Source organism: Aythya marila (genome assembly GCF_965140915.1).
Source record: "Aythya marila genome assembly, chromosome: 9".
Taxonomy (NCBI): domain Eukaryota; kingdom Metazoa; phylum Chordata; class Aves; order Anseriformes; family Anatidae; genus Aythya; species Aythya marila.
This window is the reverse complement of record NC_139050.1, coordinates 21,594,668-21,613,969: the sequence shown is the minus strand read 5'-3', so window position 1 is coordinate 21,613,969 and position 19,302 is coordinate 21,594,668. Positions and strand designations below refer to the sequence as shown.

The 19,302-nt window shown below is 51.9% G+C and overlaps 1 protein-coding gene across 4 annotated transcripts in view; it reads right to left on the bottom strand.

Moving 5' to 3' along the window:
- The window catches only part of TNIK (TRAF2 and NCK interacting kinase), a 142,099-nt gene that overhangs the window by 75,010 nt on the left and 47,787 nt on the right, over nucleotides 1–19,302 (bottom strand). For all 4 annotated transcript variants that reach the window (XM_082766844.1, XM_082766842.1, XM_082766845.1 and 1 more), the window contains exon 3: nucleotides 865–921. In XM_082766844.1, the coding sequence (XP_082622970.1) occupies nucleotides 865–921 (57 nt within the window). The remainder of the gene's footprint in view (nucleotides 1–864; nucleotides 922–19,302) is intronic.

Genomic DNA, 19,302 nt, shown 5'->3' with positions numbered 1-19,302 from the left:
GCCCCTCTTTGGCCCCAAAGGAGTATTCTGAATTTTCAGCTTAAATTTGTTGTAAACTCACACTTTACCTCTTGGGAATCTCACAGTCGTTCACGCCAAAGCGCTATGCTTGATGGGTCTGCCTATTCCCTGACAGCCTGCTTCCCACCAAAACCAGATGAATGGTACTTCCCATTAAAATCTTACTCGAGAAAGAACATTTTCATGTGACCTTCCTATATGCATCTGTTTAGGCTTTTAGGGATCATAGCAATTTTACTTTTTTTTTTTTTTTCTGTGGCCGTAGGGAAATGGTAAAGCCATTTTTTTCCCTAAATGCTGCTATTTGTTTGCTGATTTGTAAATTTTTGGTTCTCTTAGTCTGATGTAAGTTGCAAAAGAGAAACCAGGCTGAAACCAGGGTGCTGCATTTTTTTCTCTGTATCAATAGGATACAAAAGGAGTACTTTATCTTGCATAATAAAGTTATTCAAAACAACACCTGCAGATAGTTTTGGTGAATTGAAGGTTTTTGGTGAAAAACTTGGATTTCAAAAAAAAAACAAAACAACACGTTTTATGAATCCAGAATTGTGTGGCTACAATTTTCTTGACATTTTATTAATCCATTCAAAAGAGCCACTGCTGGAACAGGATGCTTCATTGTTCCAGCACAAAAATACTTAATCTCAAAACTCTTCCAGAATCATTTTCCTCTCCCACATTTATTAAAAACACAAACTCTCAATGGCACATCTCAAATCATCTCAAAGTGTACTTGCTTCCCAGGAATACAGGCCTTCCACAATCCCCACATTATCACATGCAGTCCCCTTCCCCTCTTATCTGGCAATTCAACAATGCAGGAGGAGGAAGATACATTACCCCGGTGACGTCCATAACCTTAATAGCAGCAAGCTGTCCTGTTTTAACATGACGACCCTGCAGAAGAAAATAGAAAAGTTTGTTTATTCTGCTTGCCTGGCAATGTTTCATTCACAGTAAGCAATATCTTTAAACAATCTCCTGGCTCTGGCAGCTTTCACACATTTTTTTGCTTTTTCAAGAGCATCTTCACAGCAGCCATGATGGGAAAGCAATTCCCTCCCCTTCCTCCTGCCATTACAATTAATTAGTAAGGGGCCTTCATTGCTTGTTGTATTTTCCTGGCAAACAACTGCTGGAAATATCCTTCAATGCTCAGCCATGCAGAAGAGCTCCAGGCCTCTCCTGAGCACAGCCCATGACTCGGCTGTAAATGGCCTAGTGGAGCTGTGATTACAGAAATACTCGGAGGTACTTATACGATGCTGACTGCAGTCCCCTCGTGTCCTCGGCTGAGCCTCAGCTCTCACAGACCTGAGGACACGCAACAGCCACCACCCAGCTGGAGGCACGAGGGACTTCCAACCTGAGCCTGTTGGCTGCTCGCACCCACGGGACAAATCCTTGAAAACCTCCAAATGGAAATAATAACTCTTGGGAAAATCCTCTTGAATTTTCTTTCACCAACAGTAAAGTTAACTGTAGAGACAGCAGCTTGGTGCTGAAGAACACCATGTTTGTGGAGGCCATTGGAAGGCAGACGTGGCCTTGACGTGCCTGACCAACCCCAACACCCAGCAAGGCTCCACTTCACACCAAGAGAGGATGTCAAACCATTATACACACTGTCCATTAATATTTATTTTTTAAAATGCTTCATCGAATAGGCTAGAGAAACTTTAGGTTCAGATTTGTTCCTTTGCCACCACAGTGACCCCAGGCAGGCAGGCCCATCTCTAGGAGATGCTGGAGATCCAGCATGGAGCAGAAGCCCCGTGTGGGGACACAAAGTCTTGCTGAAAAATTAGCAAAGCATGGAAGAAACTGCTCATCTACATTAATCCTCGTGGAAAAATGACTGGCGGTGAGGTGGTAGAGTGAAGCAACCTTGTGTTCGCAGCCACTCCTCACCACAGGAGAGCCCCAAGGCCCCGCCATGTGGGACACTGCACGGAGGACACAAGGGACGGCAACCCCTCCTCCATGACAGTTACAATTCGCACACCAAGGACACCACAGGGAGGGGACAAGCCACAGAGCTGTCCAACAGCAGAAACAGGAAAAAAAACCCACAACATTTCCTAAATGGCAACCCTCCTCACACAGGGAGCCGGCCCACTCAGCGCAGGCCCAGGCCCAGCCGCAGAGCCATTTTGAGGAGCAGCACAGCGTCGCTTGCTCCACATTTCTGCCTTCACCAAGAAGCCAATTTCACCCAGCAGGGCTCCTTACTCACTTAATAACGCAATTTATACGGCCTGAGCAACCGCATGTCCTAACAATGGGAAAAGAGCTTTATTTTAAAACGTGCAACGTAAAAGAAAACACAGCCCAGCCTGAGCATGCCTCCTTGAGCCTCCTCACCCAGGGCTGTGGCTGAAGCATCCCATTGACACAGCCATGGGAAGGAGAGACACCATCTATTTAGACAGCATGATCTGCAAAAACAAATCCTCCCTAAATCCATCCTTGTTTGCTCAGCCAGGAAGCGCCCACACTTACTGAATCTTTAATTAAAGCCGGCGGAGCAGCAGCAGGGGACAGGGGAACACAATCACGGAGCATCGACTCCTCAATAAAATGGAGGAAGGAGAAGGTGAAGCAACTCATGGCATTTCAAGTCATGCATTCGCTAGTCACACCTGGCCTCATTTGACATACTGACACTTCATTCTGCCTATCTATGCAGCCAGAAGAAAGAGGTATTAGTGTTGCCGTGATGCATCTCACAGAACCTCTTTAGGCACGGCATGTGACCATATAGTATCCCTATGCAGCAATTCATGAAGCAGCTCTAAGGTCAACGGTTCTGAAATTCAGGGTTGAACTCAAATGGGTGCTACAGGGTCTTAATGGCTTCTGCATGAGCCAAACAAAGGGAAAAATCTGTATAAGGTTCAACAGTCCAAGGATTTCTTTGTTATATGTTTTAAACTCAGGGCTACCTCATATCTTTGCACAAAACCAGGCTTTGTTCAAGCTGCCTGTATTCTTTTATGTTCCCAGTTAACCCTGCTTGTGCTCTTCACAATATGTGGTGCAGGGAAAAGCAGGCTGCTGGCAGCAGGACGTGTTGCACTGGGAGCCACAGCACAGCACTGGGGCTCCCAGTTCTCCACTGGGTTTTCTCCTTCCAGGTGTATGTTCCCTGCTGCAGGTCACCATGTGGCTCCAGCACACACCCGGGGGTGGCACTGACTGCAACTCCCTCCTGTCTGCGGTGTTTGCATGACTGACAGCACAGTCCCTCTTTCATGTTGCAGTGGGATAGTAGCACGGTTGTAGCTATAGGGCTGACGCTGCCTGCTAAACCCAAATTCAAGATGAATCAGCGTCTGCTAGTGACTTTGCAGTGTGAGCTTCAATCTTAAAAAAGAACTGAAAGTGAGGGTAAATAAAAATAACATGGAGAGACCAGCAGAGAAGCCACTGAAAAAGCTGCCCAGGCCATCTAGGCCCTTGCTGATGACCCAGCAGGGGCTGACCTTACAGCACCCTTTGGGCAGTACGGGTGTTTTGGGTGCAGATGCTCCTCGCTGCCAGGGTACCCTGAGCAAAAACCCCACCACCGCGGGTGCCCACACCATCCTTCTCCCAGAGATCCTACACATGCTGTTATAAACATCAATAAGCTCAGTTCTGCAAGCAGCCCTGCCAGTAGAGCAGGTGCCATCCTTTTTATTTCACAGATTGGTAAATGCTGAAGCTGTGAAACTGCGAGGCTCGAGCACGCAGGGTCACCCAGCCAGCCAACAGCAGCGCTCAGAATAGACACGGGAATGCCCCAGCTCCCAGTCCCATCCCTCTACCAACGCCCCGCACACCTCCCAAATATTTACAGATGAAGGTAAGAACTTAATATTGTGCAAACATTTACTAAAACAAAATAAAACACTTTGAAATTTATGTTAATGTAAACCATGAGGGACACTTACTCATGCAAAACTCAGGCAAAGCGGAGCGCATTTAGCCTGGGAACTGGTAACAAAGCTTTGCTTTTTCATGCAGTTTGTCTGCAGGGATGGCTTGTTTAGCTCCATCTCTGCAGGGCGTTTCTCGTTCCAGCTGCACATGCCGAGGTGCCTCTGCGGTGACCCCGCAGAAGAACAGACTGCGGGGCCAGGGCCGAGCTCCTCTTCCACCTTCTCCTGCCGCATTCTGCACTGTACGAGCACTTGGCCCTTCGTTACCAATTAATCTTTGCCTTCAATGTGAGATACTCGGTGTTCAGCACTGATACTTTCTTGCTACATATGATGGTTTCACTGAATTTAGAAACCCAGTTCATTTTCATACAACTGCAGGCATTCTCTGGTGTTGTAATTCGGATGCAAACAGCACAGACAGGCTAGAGAGAGACACTGAAAATGAAAGCGATAGATACAATAGGGGAATAAAATTAGCATGAGAACTGTACGTATTAAAAGATTTCATGCCAGCAACAAGCCCTTTTGACAGCATTAATCACCAACCACATCCTGTGCGTTGGCCGTGCAGAAGTAGGCACATGTGCCCAAAAGGCAGCACCACAAGCCCCAGCATCCCTGCCCCGGCAGGACTGGGGCTTGCTGCCGCTGCGCTTTGTTTCCAAAGTAACCGGGCTGAGCGGAGCTGCCAGGCTGCTCTCAGCAACGCGTGCCACTGCTCCCGAAGCCAAGGCAGGTTGAAATTTATAATTAACGTGCGGCAAGTGCTAAATTGGCCAGCGTGAACTCTGCACTGCTGTAATGAAGCTGCGAACGGGGACTGGGATAGCAAGGTTGACCAAGAAAAGCGCCAGAAAGCTTCTGTAATAACGTGGTTTTTACCTCTCCAGCCACTGATCAAAACTCACCGACATTTTCGTTTAAAGCAATGCTGGAGCAGAGACCCCTCTTACAAACCACCCAAGCAAGCCCAATTGCACTACGCCCATGTGCTCCTGAGGTTGGCTCTGCTCCCCAAAAGCAAGGATGTGGGTTAAAACAGCGGGTTAAGACTGCAGATGCTGACATTGAAGAGAAACTCTTTCAGTTTTGAAAATTTCTCCGTGATTTTGGTGCCTCCGTGCCTGCCCTCCCCACGCCCTCCCCACCCCCTGCCTGCTGCCATCAGGTATGCTGAGGGCCCTCCAACCCCGTCTGCGCATGGACAGGAGGGATCTGCTCCTCAGCAATCTGTAACAGTTTGCTTCTTGCCTCCTTTGTCTTCCTGCATTGTTCTGGATTTTTCCACAGCATTATCTCCTGGAATATTATTTATCGTAGGCTTTATACTCAAACGCTTCCAGATGACCCTCCCACCCCCGCTTGGTTGAAGCTTTTTAATTCTGCACACAAGTGTCTACAGTGGCTCATCACGCCTCTGGAGGGTCATCCGGAGCGGATAGATGTTGGAGCTGGTACAAAAACGCCTTTTTTTTTTTACCTTTCAAAAAAATAAAAAAGAAGAAGAAGGAACTGGCTTTTTCTGGGGCTGAAAATGCAAGTTTCTAGGGGAGATACAAAACTGAGGTTGGGATTTCTTATGCCAGGGGAGCGAAGGAGCTGGCAGCAGCAGGATGCACACCAATGGAGCAGGCAGCACGCTGCCTGTCCTACAGCTCTCTGTGCCCAGAGCTGCCCCTCTGAGGCTGGGGACACCCTGGGGTGGCTCCTGCCAATTGCCAGCTGCTCACACAACAGGTTCTCCATCACCTCCCTGCTCCTGTCCCCAAAGCAGGTTTGGCATCTGGCTGTGTTACATCCTGGCTGAACAGCTAGATCTGCTTTCATCTCCATAAATTCAGCCCTGTGCTACAGACACCATGATGACTGGGATGCTGTAAAACAAATAGGAGGAAATAGGAGCTCCTAAGGCGTTTTTCACCTCTCTGGCTTTGCTGTCAAGGTTCACTTGGGCATAAACCCACATTTCATCCTCAAGATTATTCAAGTGTGAACTTGAAAGCTGCAATGGTTTTTAATTAAAATTCATCTGAGCATAAATTCCTGCTCCTAATTGCTTTCAAAATGTTATATCAACTATCACTAACTCGATAGTGTCAAGTATTAAGACTAATTTCTGTGAGCGAAGCAGGCACCAGCAGCACTTCTTCAGAGGTTGTGGCCCTCACACTCCATAAAACGTAATGGGCCAGCATGTTACGAGAACACAGCTAAACGCCTTTAAACGCCCATCTGATGCACTCAGGCTTCTATTCACCAAATAGAAACATTTACCTGGAGAGCACTCCAGCAGGCAGGGGTTGCTCCAAGTCCACGGGAGAGGTTTACCCGTGTGCGGGCAAACAGCAGAGGCTGCTGTGACTGCCGGGGCTCCAGGAGGGGCTCAGCCTCAACCCAACAGAGGAAAACCACTTGCTGTGACACACGATGATGCCTTTTGTCCTCGAGCATTCGGGATGCCTGCATAACCTGGCAGAGATGCTCCCCAGGGCACCTCCCTGCGACATTGTCCGTCGGAGGTCTCGCACCCGCGGCAGGGGGGAGCCTCCCGAGCCAGCCCAGATTTCCAAAGGGAAAAAGGAGGCACCAAAGCTGCCAAGGCGGGCTCAGCAGGTTAGCTCCCTGGCCTAAATAACAGCCTTTGTACGCAGTAACCATCTATCCTGGCCCAAAATTCAAGCCCCTAGCTTTAAGGACAGAAAGAGGATGATTTTTGCAGTTTGCTCGCACGAGCATGAATTTCACCTGCCGTTCCGTGCCCAGAGATTTACCCCACGTGACTTAACTTCCACTGCCTGCTCCTATTTGTCTAACCAAATATACGAACCTCCACCTACTAAAACCAGCGGGACACGAAGAGAATTGTGGCTCTCTCGTGAAAGGTGAAGCTCCTGCTTCCTTCTGCTCCAGATGTCCCCTCCCTGCCTCCAAACTCCCGTGCGTGCATAATCCCCGCAGCAGGCATTTAATGGAGTGCCCGTGTTGCAGCCTTAATGCTCTGAAGGCAAACACTTCCTACCCAGCCATTTCACAATGCCATTAGTCCCGTTACATGGAAACGTTAAAATAAGAGGCATTTGGGTGCTGTTACAGGGAGCTTCAGAAATTCTGATGGCGACAGCCTTGCTGGGAACAGACCGCGGAGTCACCCTCGCAGCTGAGGAAGGAGAGCCCAGGAAAACCCTGTTTTGTACAGGAGTCTCAGCAAAATGACACTCCTGCAACTGTGAGGGTGTGGGACACCTGAGTTTTTGCCAGGTGAGACAGCACCAGTTAACTTTCCTACATCACACACCATTTACCACCTGTGGCAGCCCTGCTTCTGCAGGCACACTGCGAAGGGGTTTGCAGGGACAGCAGGAGGGCACTCGCAGCTTCCTGGACTCCGTTTCTACATTCAAGCCCTTCTTCAGTGGAGCACTCCCACGATGAGCCAGAACTTCCCACGGGTCTCTGCTCCCACTCCTACCAATCTCTAGTTTGCCCATAGTTCAAGGCAATTTTGGGACTCAGTCCAAGATTTTTAGCACGAAAGCACTTTAGCACCAACACGCCCCAAATTGCACGCAATTTTTTTCTGGGAGAAGTGCTATCCCAGGAAGGACATTTACCGTGAGAAGCCTAGGTAGGACCAGGAGGCTGCTACCCAACAATTTTACAACCTGCTCTACTTCTCAGGCCTCTGGCTGGCAATCACAGCACGCACGCGTACGCTGCTCTCGGGACTGAAACCTCGGTTTCGACTGCTCTGGGTGCCCAAAGATAAGCGATGCAGATGCTGTGTGCCAGGCCCACCACGGCCTCTCTTCTGCTCCAGTTGCATGGCAATTGTGAGGAACCAGGGAGAAGCTCATCTTCCAACAGAGATTCCTGCAGCAGCTCGTGCAGATCCCACGGGGCCGGGCACATCTCACCCTGCAGCACCCCCGCGCTCTGACCCCGCGCAGGGAGGCAGGGAGCAAGGCAGCAGTTTTACAGGGCACTTGCAGAGCTCCCCAGCTAAGTATAAAGGGGAAATTTAGAGAGCAGGCTCTCTGTTTATGGGATGATATCTGCAAGAATCATTGCTTCTGTTTTATAGCACTGTGGGTCTATATTCAGTAAATTCACTTAAGCGTCAGCACCGCTAAAATACACCCGTGTTGACAAACACTGGAGTGCGCTTCACAATGAAATTACAAAGTGCTGGATGTGCATCCGAACTGTCAGCCTGCATTAAATTAGACCATTTTATAGCACCCAGCGTGACTCGCACTTGGCTTTTACGGAGTAGAGGCACGCTTATAGACTTCTCAGTTTCCCATTGGAAAGGATATTGAGGGTGCGCAGAAAACAAAACAAAACAAAACAAAAAACAAAACAAAACAAAAACTCCATAAAGTTTAAAGGGGTTAAAATACTTATGTACGGAAAAACAGGCTTTCCCCAGTATGAAAATTCATCACTCCCTAAAAGAAGCTGTTTTTATAAACTATGCACTCAGCTTTGCACTTGGCTTGCACATCTCTTAAAACTTATCTGAAATACATCCACGTCTTTGAGAAAGTAATTAAAGCATCAGATAGTCTAAATATCAGGTCAGCATAAGAGAAATGAGTCATGTAATAGGATGGGACGTGTTTATTTTAACAAAAGCAAAATATCTGTTTAATTAATCAGAGCAATCACGGCCCAAACCCTATTGCTCTTGCTTGCACTTTAGCCTCAGTTACTTGCAGGGGAATTTCAAGCCCGAGTGGGCTCACCACCACCCTGTGGATTTGGGACCAGCTCTTGCACCCAGGCCAGAACGTGGCTCCGTTTCACTGCCCCGTGACAAAACACCCCAGGAAAACTTCTGCCATTTTCAGTGGGAGCTCGTGCTGCCCTTTTTGAGAGAAATAGCGTGACTGTGACACAGGCAGCCACAATGACACTGCATTTCCCTTCGATTTCATGGATTTCCACCTCTCCGTCACTGCTCGGTTTCACAAACAGCTTTCAGAGCTTCAGAGCAACCCCGTCGACCCAAGGCATTAAAGGTCACAACTAACATGATGCAATTCCTTTGAACTTGGGGGAAATTCAACCTCCTGAAATCGCTTTCATGAATCCGAGCAGCAGACGAGAAGTAACAAATCTCAAACATTTTGACGCCAATACGGAAAAAGCATGAAAAAGATGAAAAAGTGCATGTAATCACTCTACGTATTATTTGCTGGCAAAGGGGCTCTCCAGAGCTCTTCCTCCATTGCCCAGGCCTCTCCTGCAGCAAGCTTGAGCACGAATCCTTCCCTCTACCCAAGCTGCTGCCCTCCCCACGGGGTGCTTTCGGAGAGCAGAAGACTTTCACTGAGCAGGACAAGCGCAAGTTTTACTCATATCCGATCCTCCCTCACATTTGTCATCTTTTCCAACCTTTTAAGTAGTAAAATCCTGGAAAATGTTCAAAAAAATCAGAGAGAAACAAAAACAGAGTGGATTATTTTTTTTGTTCCCTGATGCTGGGCATTTTTATTAATACTTCAGGCTGGATCAAACAACCAGAGCTGTCCCTTGGAGAGGCATAAATCCTCTCCTGGCCCAGACGTCTTTAATTGCACAAGGCCAAGCCAATGCTCTGTGTTGACCGAACAAAGCCGACCTTTGGGCTGAAGTATTTCTAATCCCGCTGTATCAATTCAGGCTCTGATCGGGGCCGTGCAGCTGGGAGAGCTGCAATTCCATTACAGCGGTTCCACAATAGGGCTGACGTTAAGTAAAGAAGGCAGGATTATTAGATTACCGAGCTAAATTGTTAAATTAGCATATTATTCACCTCTAAAAATAACACTCTAGCACATAGGTGAGCAAGGCGGTAACGAAACACATCCCTTAGCCCAAAGTCTGCATTTGTGCCATCCCTTCTCTTGTTCAAGCAAAGGGGACTGGAAACACCAGCCCTTCCTCTGGCTCAGGGAGAACTGAGACATTTCCCTCCTCCACGGATAGAGCCATGACCGTAGGAGGTCCTACATCAGCCTCAGATCGTCCACAAGTGCTTGAAGCTGTAGGGTTTGAAGAGCTGCACTTCATGGTCAAAAGACACCTTGCAGTGGAGCGGACTGTAGGATGTTCCTGCATCTTGCAGGGCTTTGCCAGGGCCCAGAGCAAACCCCACTCACCTAAAGGAGGGCAAAGCCCCAACAAGAGCAGGTCTGGGCTGGAAGGTGAGGTGCCTGAGAGTAACAGCCTGGAGCAGACAGGAGCAGAGATGATTGCTTTGAGAGCAGAGGTGGTGCTTTGTTCAGCAGCAAAGAAGCAAGCACACAGAAATAAGATTTAAGGAGTAGCCTATGGAAAACTGAGGCAACCTTGCCGAAGGAGTAAGGAGAGATGTTCCTAGCAAAGAACAGTACAGAAAAAAGAGCTGGTCCCACACAGGAGGCAGCAAGAGGTTTTCCAGCAAACCCAAGGAGCATCCGGGGAATGGAGGAGGGCAGGGATGGATTCGGCTATCGCTGGAGCCCTCGCAGCCCCCCCAGGCCTTCAGCCCCCCGCAGCACACAGCCCGCCCGCCCCTTGCCCCCCGCTCCTGCGCCTCTCCCCGTGCTGGGAGCACACACTTTGGTGGCTGGAAGACGGCAGCACAGCCTGTTCCCAGCAACATTAGTTCATGACAGCCATGTCATTACCACCCTGTAACACCCCCACTGTGCTTCTGTTTCGTATCGGTGCCTGTTCAGCGCCGCGGCATTCAGAACTAGAACTAAATCTCCATTTAAGAGACCCGCGAGGCGCCCTCGCGCGCAGGCCGCGGCTCCGAGCGCAGCACCAGATTGCTCCTTCCAGCTGGGAAATGCTGAACCACAGAGGGCAGAGGGCTGCCCACAGGGCTTCGGCGTGTGCCGGGACCACCTGGATCCCCTCAGGATCCCCTCAGGATCCCGGGCTCTGGAGGGCAGCCTGGGAAGGACAGGGCCGCCCCCAAAGGGCCAGGCCATGGCTGGGGCCTTCCTCCGGCCTCATGGCCCGACGAGTAGCAGGGCACCACAACATGTCCAGGATTTAGCCAGCAGGGATGGATGTCCCCAGGCAGCTGGCAGCTTTCTGTGCCCTTTCCTGTAATTACCAGGCTGCTCGTTAGTTAGCCGGGGTGCCAGCACAGCCTGTGCTATTCCCACCTCCTGGGAGCCACTGGAGGGAGGGATTTCCACAGGGCCCAGGGGCACCAAAGTGTCCAAAATGTTAATGTGGAAAGCAATCTAAAGCTGCAGGTAAACACACACGTAGATTCTTATAAACGAACAGCTCTGCGTTCATTTTACCTGCTCTTTAATCCAGGCCCCTGATCAGTAATGCTTTCACATGGCTGAGGGGGAAAAAAAAAAATGGCCCTTGCAGAGAAAACCCCACACATGCTGATGGAAATGTGGTTTCTTGAAACACCTCTTCAGTGCCATCTGCTTGGCTCCGGTTCTAGTTTCATAGTAGCAAGATCCAATTTTGGAGGTGGCATGTAAAGTGCAAGGTGGTTTTTCAACCAACAACAAGGCGGGGAGAGGCACCCCTGAGAGCCGGAGTGCTCGGGGCACGGACAGCCAGACCCGTAGCAGGGGATATAGGGGAGCCAGGTAGCGCTCAGGCAGCAGTTCTGGAAGCTGACTGACATCCCTGACTATGATTTTTTATTTTTTTTAAGAGTTAATGATACTGCAGGCAGTGGCAATTATGTTCAGACAGCCCTTCATGCACATAACTAATGCTCATGCTCCCAATTCCCCTGCACCCAGCAGAGATGAGAGAGGGCCGGATGACAGCTCGCAGCCAGTACCTGCAGGAGAGCACTGTAAAATATTCTGCTGCCGCTCCGGCTCCGCTAAAGGGTGTCTCTTTGGACTGTGACCCACGAGTGATTTCACAGCTGGCCGGTGCTGATGGCTCAGCCTGGGAGGCAGAATGCCAAAAACCAACAGAAATGAGCCGGGCACCCTGCACGCAGCGAGAGGACCAGGCTCTCCGAGCACCAGGAGCATCTGATGTCCCCCTGCACGCAGGCACCGTGACAGAGCGGTGCAGACACCAGCAGGTAACTCCTCACACAACACCGATCGCACCTTTTAGCTGTCCCTCTGCAAGGAAAACCGACTGGGAAGGCAAGCCCAAATCTGTTCTCGGTGATTGCCGCTGACCATTTAATCCAGGAAGTTTAACTCGATGGCTGTGGATGGCTTTCCATGAAGGACTTCCATTGCATTTTGTGCTCAAATTGCCAGTGGCATAAAATGGCCATGGCCACGTCCGCATGAATTACCCAAGCTGCCTGAGCAGCCCAGCCTGCTTTCCCTTCCAGCTTTCCCATCCCCTCTGTTTCTCTATTTCTTTTAAAACCTCTGCAGTGACCCAGGACGAGCTCCTGTGTCCCACCCTGGCTCTCGCCAGCTCTGCCACCCAGGTGCCCCAGCAGAGCAGCCAGGCAGCTGAATGAGGCTCTCACCAGTTTCACCCCCACCTGCAAGCTGGTAGCAGAGCTTAGGTTTCACAGGGCTTAGGATAAAATGCCACAGCTGCCAGGAGCTTTCGTGTATCAATCTTGGGGTGCCTTAGATCTCACTGCTAGGAAAATAAGTGGGAGAATGACAGAAGGAACCCACATCCAGTGCTGCCGAGGGCTGAGGTGCTCTCCTAAGCCCAAGGACCCTGTAAGCCAAGATGCTGCAGACCCCACGTTGCACATTTCTGTCTGTGTCAGCCCAAATAGCAATTTGAGATCTCACGCACTTCAAGGCAGCTGGGCAGCACACTCCCTTTCAGCCAGAGTTGCCTCCGGGGCTTTTGTCTGCCCTGAGCAGCTGTGACAACTCACAGTCCATCCTGGCCTACTGCGGGTCACTTACTGCCAGCAGTCAATAAACATTTTGCAGTGCCTGCGCTCTGATTTAAGAGCAGATTTATTATTTAAGCCCTGGCTAAAGCCATGTATGTGATATCCATGCTAACACCCCTCTACAGGGCTGCAGCAAGAGCTCTGTGCCCTCTGGCTGCTTCACGCAAGTCAGGGAAGGAAAATGTAGAACATCCTACTGGAAAAGGGAGCCCACGAAATGACATTCAGACCCTTCATCCCCGTACTTCCTTTCCGTATGTCACACCCGCGTTCACTGCTTTGTTTGGGATAAGGAAGGGATTTTCTGCCTCGGCTGCCAACCAGCCCCGCTGTGGCTTACCTTCTGAGCCAGCCTGCAGGTTGGGATCAACAGAGCTGATCAGCAGATTAAACTGCGCTGCTTCTCCAGCTTCTCTTCCCAAGCCTCACTTTTCCCCCTGCAGCAGGAATTTCCTACCTTTGCACCGCCAGGCAAAGCCCTTCAGTTACCAAATCACACAGCCAGACCGCGGCCTTTTCCTGCCTGCCCAGACAGAGCCACAAAACGAACTCCTCCCTGCACAGCCACGGCTCGGAGGTCCCCGTTTCTCCACAAACAGCAGCAGAAGCAGCTCTGCAAAGGGAGAGAGGCGTGCGAGGGGTTTGCTAGGAAAGGAGCTGGCAGGAGAGGACCCCGCAAAGCAAAGAGACCCCCAGGCACACACACCCGTCTCCAGCGGAGGTCTGGTAGCGAGGAGAGGAGGAGGACCTGGGATTAGCACTGGGAGGTTAAACCCATCCCGGGGATTGCACGGGGATAAAACAGCTGAGGAAGGAGTGGGAGGAAGCCAGAAAGCCCTGAGTGCCCCTGCGGCCTTCGGTGCTGGGCGACCAGCACTGGCACAGCCACGGGTAGTTAAGGGACTTGAGGCACTGCAGCCACTGCCCACGTTTGGCGATGAAAGCAGGAGGGCATCCAGCCATTAAAAAGCCATCTGAGGGCAGGGATTTTTCTCGCTGCTAAGCAAACCAAGGCAGACAGACAGCTCCTGAGCACGGGCAGAGGGTGACAGCCGGGTACTGGGCTGGAGGAAGATCAGGGTGGAAACCTGAACGCCCTCACGGGGACCCTCAGCTCACCCAAACCGTGCGCAGCTCTCGCCGTGCTGTGGGTGGATCAGGAAGGAGCCAAGCCCAAAGCACCGAGCGGCCGATTCGGCCGTGCTGAGGCAAAGAGAGCGATAAAACACTGCTCCATAAGCACCCCCAGGACCACATGCCTCCCCGCCAGCAGCCGCTGCAAGCTTTTAACCCTTCTCCAGCAGGATCGATGGCGGCCGAGCACTAAAAGCAGCCAGTGTGTCAGAGACAGACTCGGATTAAAAATTCAGGAGCTTTCCCAGCAGTGGGAGCTGGCTGCAGGACAAGAGCACAGTTAGTTTTGCTGCTCAGTGTGCCGGGGCTGGGGCATCCATAACTGAGAGCTCCCTAAAAGCCAACCCACGGCAGGAGTGGGGAAAGCCCTCGCTGCGTGCTCCCACAAAAATGAAGCTGCCAATCTGCCCACTGCTCCCAACAGCCGCAGCTGGGGCAGTTTGATGCCTTTAACAGGCTGTATAAATGCCCTTTGTGTTACAGCCTGAAGTCAAGGTGTATTTTAACACACCACAGGGCCATAAATCCTATGGGATGAGGGGAAATGTGCCCTGTGAGGCTCTGCAGGGGGTTTTGCAACAGTGCCTGATGGCAGCTGCAAAAAGCTTCCCAAACCTGGCCCAGAAGATGGTGTGCAAGCACATTTGGGGATAAAAGGGGTTCCCCCTCACATGGCAGCACTCTGCTCCCAGCCACGCTCACAAACACCGGCACGGGACAAACTCTGAAATTTCTCTTACAGCCTCTGGTCTTCCCCGCAGCCTTACGGCGAAGGACACGAAGCTTTACGTTTGTGACTCAAACGCTCCTGCACAGCGCTTCCACACCACTGCTTAAAAAGTGCGCTGGAAATCGTTAATTAAAACCCGCTCTTGTGTAGGAGATGACTCACGGCACTGCAGGCTGCAGACCTGGCCCCGCAGAGCCACGCCGGCTCATCAGCGATTCCAGCACGCTGGCAGGAAGATGCAGGGTGAAAAATGAAATGAAGTTATCCGGAGCAGACCCCTGAGCTCTGGTCACCCCCTCCGTGGGCACAGCAGCAGAGCCCCGGCCTTACAGAGAGAGGATTTTCGCCCAGGAGCTGGCGAGGACCGCACTGCAGCCCTGTGTGCAAGGGGAACCGAAGCCACTTGGCTCCTCCCGCCTCGGTCACAAGGACCAGCTGACCCACAGCAGCTCCAGAGAAACCTTCTGAGTGCCTCCGCCTGCAAAATGGGTTGGAAAAGCAGAGCTGAAGGCACAGAGATGGGGAATGCGGAGGGACAGCCCAACCCTTCGTGCCAAACAGCCAGCAGGATCCTGTGGCTGCTACAATAACGGGGCTGGCTCCAAATCCAGCCTCTGCCTTCTGATGCTCCTGGGTCTCGAGGAAGTTTGGCTCCAGATCCACGTGAAGGGTGACTCTTCAAGCCCTGCTCCTGCCCCCCCTTCTTGCAGGACCCCAGTTTCTGCTGGCAGAAGCTGTGTCAGAAGCTCCCCGGCATGGAGTGCAGAGACGAGCCCAGATAGCTGCAGAGGGCTCAGGACACGACAGGCTCTTGTCTATCAGATCACAGGCAGCGCTGCCGTGCAGGGATCAAGGAGAGCTCCCTTCCTGCCAGCCAGCTCCTCTCACCCCCTGCAACCCGACCTGTAACCAAGGCACTCAGCTCCTACTGATCTATTCCAGGGGAAGCTGACAATGCAGGGGGAGAGCTGCACCAAAAATGCCTATAGAAATGATAAAGACCCTCAAGACACGTTTTCTGCATAAAAGCCATCAGAAATGCAACCTGCCCTCTGCCCCGCGAGCAGAGAACTGCCCTGCCAGACCGCCTGCTGCTCTGCACCCAGCTGCGGCTCCGTGCTGGCCGCAGGAATACCACCTGGGGATTTATTTTCATTTCTAATTCTTCCACGAGCTGGCAAAGGCAGCTGGGAGACAACAGGCAAAGCACAGAGCCCGGCTGGCCCTGCTCAGCTCCGTGAGGAGCAGGGGATGCTCACAGCAGGGGCACTGTGAGGTGATGGACTCAACCCTCTGGCCACGTCTCTACATCGGGTCCTCCTCCTCCCGTTCTCCCCGTGTTCAACCTTGGCCCTCGTGGAAGGTGTTTGCTCCCTCGCATCACAGAACAACACGCGGGTCCCTCTGAACACAGCAGCTCCTCTACAAGACTCCGCTTTTGTACCCCGAAGAGGAGTTCATACTGAATAGGAACACGCGTTTCTAACATGCAAAGCACAGCGGATCATCCTTAAAAAAGCAGAAACCAGGAGGGAGACTTCTCTGCCAAGTGGAGACAACGGCAAATGGGCTAGATTCACACCACAGCAAACTCGGGGCCACTTTGTGGGTACCCTGACAGCATCCTGACCCGCAGGGGTCTGTGCCACCATCACCATTCCTATAGGAACCGGCTTTCAAGGCTCCCCCAGGACAGACATCGGGGTGCCTTTAGGGCAGGCTGACCCAGGTGAAACTCCGGCTCACCACAAGGCCACCACAAACGCTTCCTGGCCACCTAACGACACGGCCATCGCTGTGGTTAACACCCTCAGCAGCGATGTGGCCGAGCAGTGCAGCCCCTGGCAGTGCCGGCAGCAGAGGCGATGATGCAGGAGTCCCAGCTCATGGCGCTGCCTACAAGCTGTGAGCGCCGGCACTTCCAACAAAGGAGGCACGTGAGCAATCCCAGACAAAAGAATGAGCCCTCATCGAAACTTCTGACATGCCAATCTCTGAGTTGGCTCAGGTACAGGTGCTGCGAGTCTCTCTCTTTTTTCTCTTCTTTTCTTTTTTAAGCTCTTCACATTTTGTTTCCCTCCTCCAGGTTCCCAAATTCCTACAGGCAGAGCTGAGCTGAAGAATTCCCTGAAGGCTGCAGCTCCCGGTACCTTTCGGATCAAGAAGCAGCAGAGATGGCAATAACTGAGCTGCTGTCTGCCCTGCACGCACTCCCCAAAACTCCTGCAGTGTCTTTCCTGGGCCCTCCAGGATCTCAAAGCACAAACGTGGACAGACCAAGCATGGGAGCAAACAAATCCCTGCAGATCAATGGCAATAGAGGGGGAACAAAGCGCCTCCGTGTCGCTGCAGAGCTGCCTGGAGAGATCAGTCACTGCTCTGAGCTCCCCTGAGCCAAGCCGGGCTGCCTCCCGCAGGAAAGGCTGACGGGGAGGTGGGTTTTGTGGTCGTGGAAGAGAGCTGTTGGGAGCAGGAGCTTGCAGCAGCATCTGCAGACCGGGGAAAGCTTCCTACCCGTGCCTGGGGCATGCAGCAGCCTCGTGTGGTTCTCAGCTGTTCTGAAATGCTGGGCCCGGCCCTCCCGAAAAGGCTTACGCTGATGATAAATGAGGGTCACCCTCACAGGCCTGTGTATGTGCAGATGGGGACAGGGGAAGAGCCTTCAGTAAGTGCCTCTGAAACCTGCCTCAATAAAGCATCAGCACAGCACAGCGCTGTGCGTTAATGTAAACGTGTCCCAGTTCTGCTGCACACCACGTCAGGAAGCAGGAATGAAAAACACCTGATGTGACAACACAAAAGCAGATCTTTGTCTCCCCTGAAACTCTTGGGCAGCCCGAAACCACTTCGAGGAAACGTGAAACCATTTCTCCCTCTGAAAGTTTAATGAGGAGGTCAAAAACGCAGCCTTGTCCTTCCAAACAGGGGAAGCTCCTCGTTTCCTGAACAATTCCATGCAAACCAAGCTAACCAGAGGTTACTCTCCTGTCCTGTGCTGAGAGGTGAGCGCCTCGTAAAGTGCAAATCCTGACTTAGAAACCTACAGGACACCCTTCCTGCAGAAAGCCAGCCTGGCCCCGCGGCACCAGCCTGCTGTTGAACAAGTGAGTGAACAAAGCAGTTCTCCAGGAGACAGGCTGGGCCCTCTTCCATCGCCGGCAGCCCAGGGTGGCTCCCTGGGACAGGTGGCACCCCGAGACACCCAGGTGGCACCCCAAGACACGCGGCTGGCACTATGGGGCCGGGGCTGTGAGCGCCTCTTCCCCGCTCAGCACATCGCGAGGCTGGGAGGAAGAAAACCAGAAGCGCCACAAAGCCTCGTGGAGCAGACGGTGGGAAGAGCAGTCGCTCCTCTCCCTCCTCCCCCAGACCCATTATTTATATAAAGTCCCTAAAAATACCACTTTGGGCTTCCTGCAGCGTAGCACTGACAGCTGCTTTTCTCCGGCTCTCGAAGCCCCGCGAGCCCCTGCTTCCTCCCATTCCTTGCTGCCTTCCTGCCCCGTCCCCCCTTTTTGCTCCTAGTTTCCCCTCTCCTGTTTATTTTCATTCTTTCCATCTTCCTCCCCTTCTTGCGCTCAGCTTTTCCCGTTTCCTCCCCCCTGCAGCTCCCCGCCGGCTGTGGGGTCCCACGGAGGAGAGGGCACGGGGGGCTCTGCAAGGCTGCCCCGGCCAGAGCACGAAACCCTCACAGAGCAAATTCCTCCTCTGCCCACCCCTGCTTCTCCTGTTGTGGCACCCGGGCACAAAAGAAATGAAAATGAGAAGAGCAAAAAGCAGCTAAAAGCATGCACAGGAACACGGGGTGATGCAGCAAGGCGGCAGCACGCCTAACGTAGGGAATGGCAACCGGACAAACGGCAACTCCAAGGCTGCAAATCATCCTGTCCTGTCAAAGAATAGGTACGCTCCGAAAAAAGGGCAAAAAGGTGGGCTGAGAACATCTCCTGGGTATGAAATAATGTGTGTGGTACTCGGCACTGCTGTCACACACTGTCACACAACCCCCTCCTCTCACCATATAGGCAAACGTAAAGATTCCCGTTTTTCAGGGAACTCGCTTGTTACTGCAGTGAGAGAATCTGGATTTAATTAGGGGAGTACTCGATCAACCGAGGGACATAAATACAAAGAAAACCAGGTTTATCAGTGCTGGTGCTTGCAGAAATGCTGGGGGAGAAAAATATAAGGCAGGTGAATAGCACGGTCCTGGTTTGCTCTTCCATAAAGAAGGCAGTGAGCAAGTAACTGCAAGTCGAGAGCTTCTAGAAACAGCTCGTGGGACGGCTCAGGAGCTGAGTTTGTTGGGGGGAGCCTGGTTCCGAGGTAACTATGGTTAAAAATGATGAACCGGCCCTTGGCCAGCCTCAAGGGAAGAATTTTCTGCCCCCAGGTCGGGTTTACAGCACCGATGTCTCATTTTCACCCATGTATGAGGAAAGTTGGGATCACCACGTGTAAAAGTGCACATTTTGGGGGGTGGCTCAGGACATAGTCAGAAACCCAAATCCAGCAACCTCTGCTCTACTTCACCCTCCTAAGCCCACAGATACCACCAGCCCAAGACCTTGCCATGGGATGTTAGAGGTGAGGGACGAGACAGGAGCAGCAGGCTCATGAAAACGCTGCTCCTTCCACGTTTG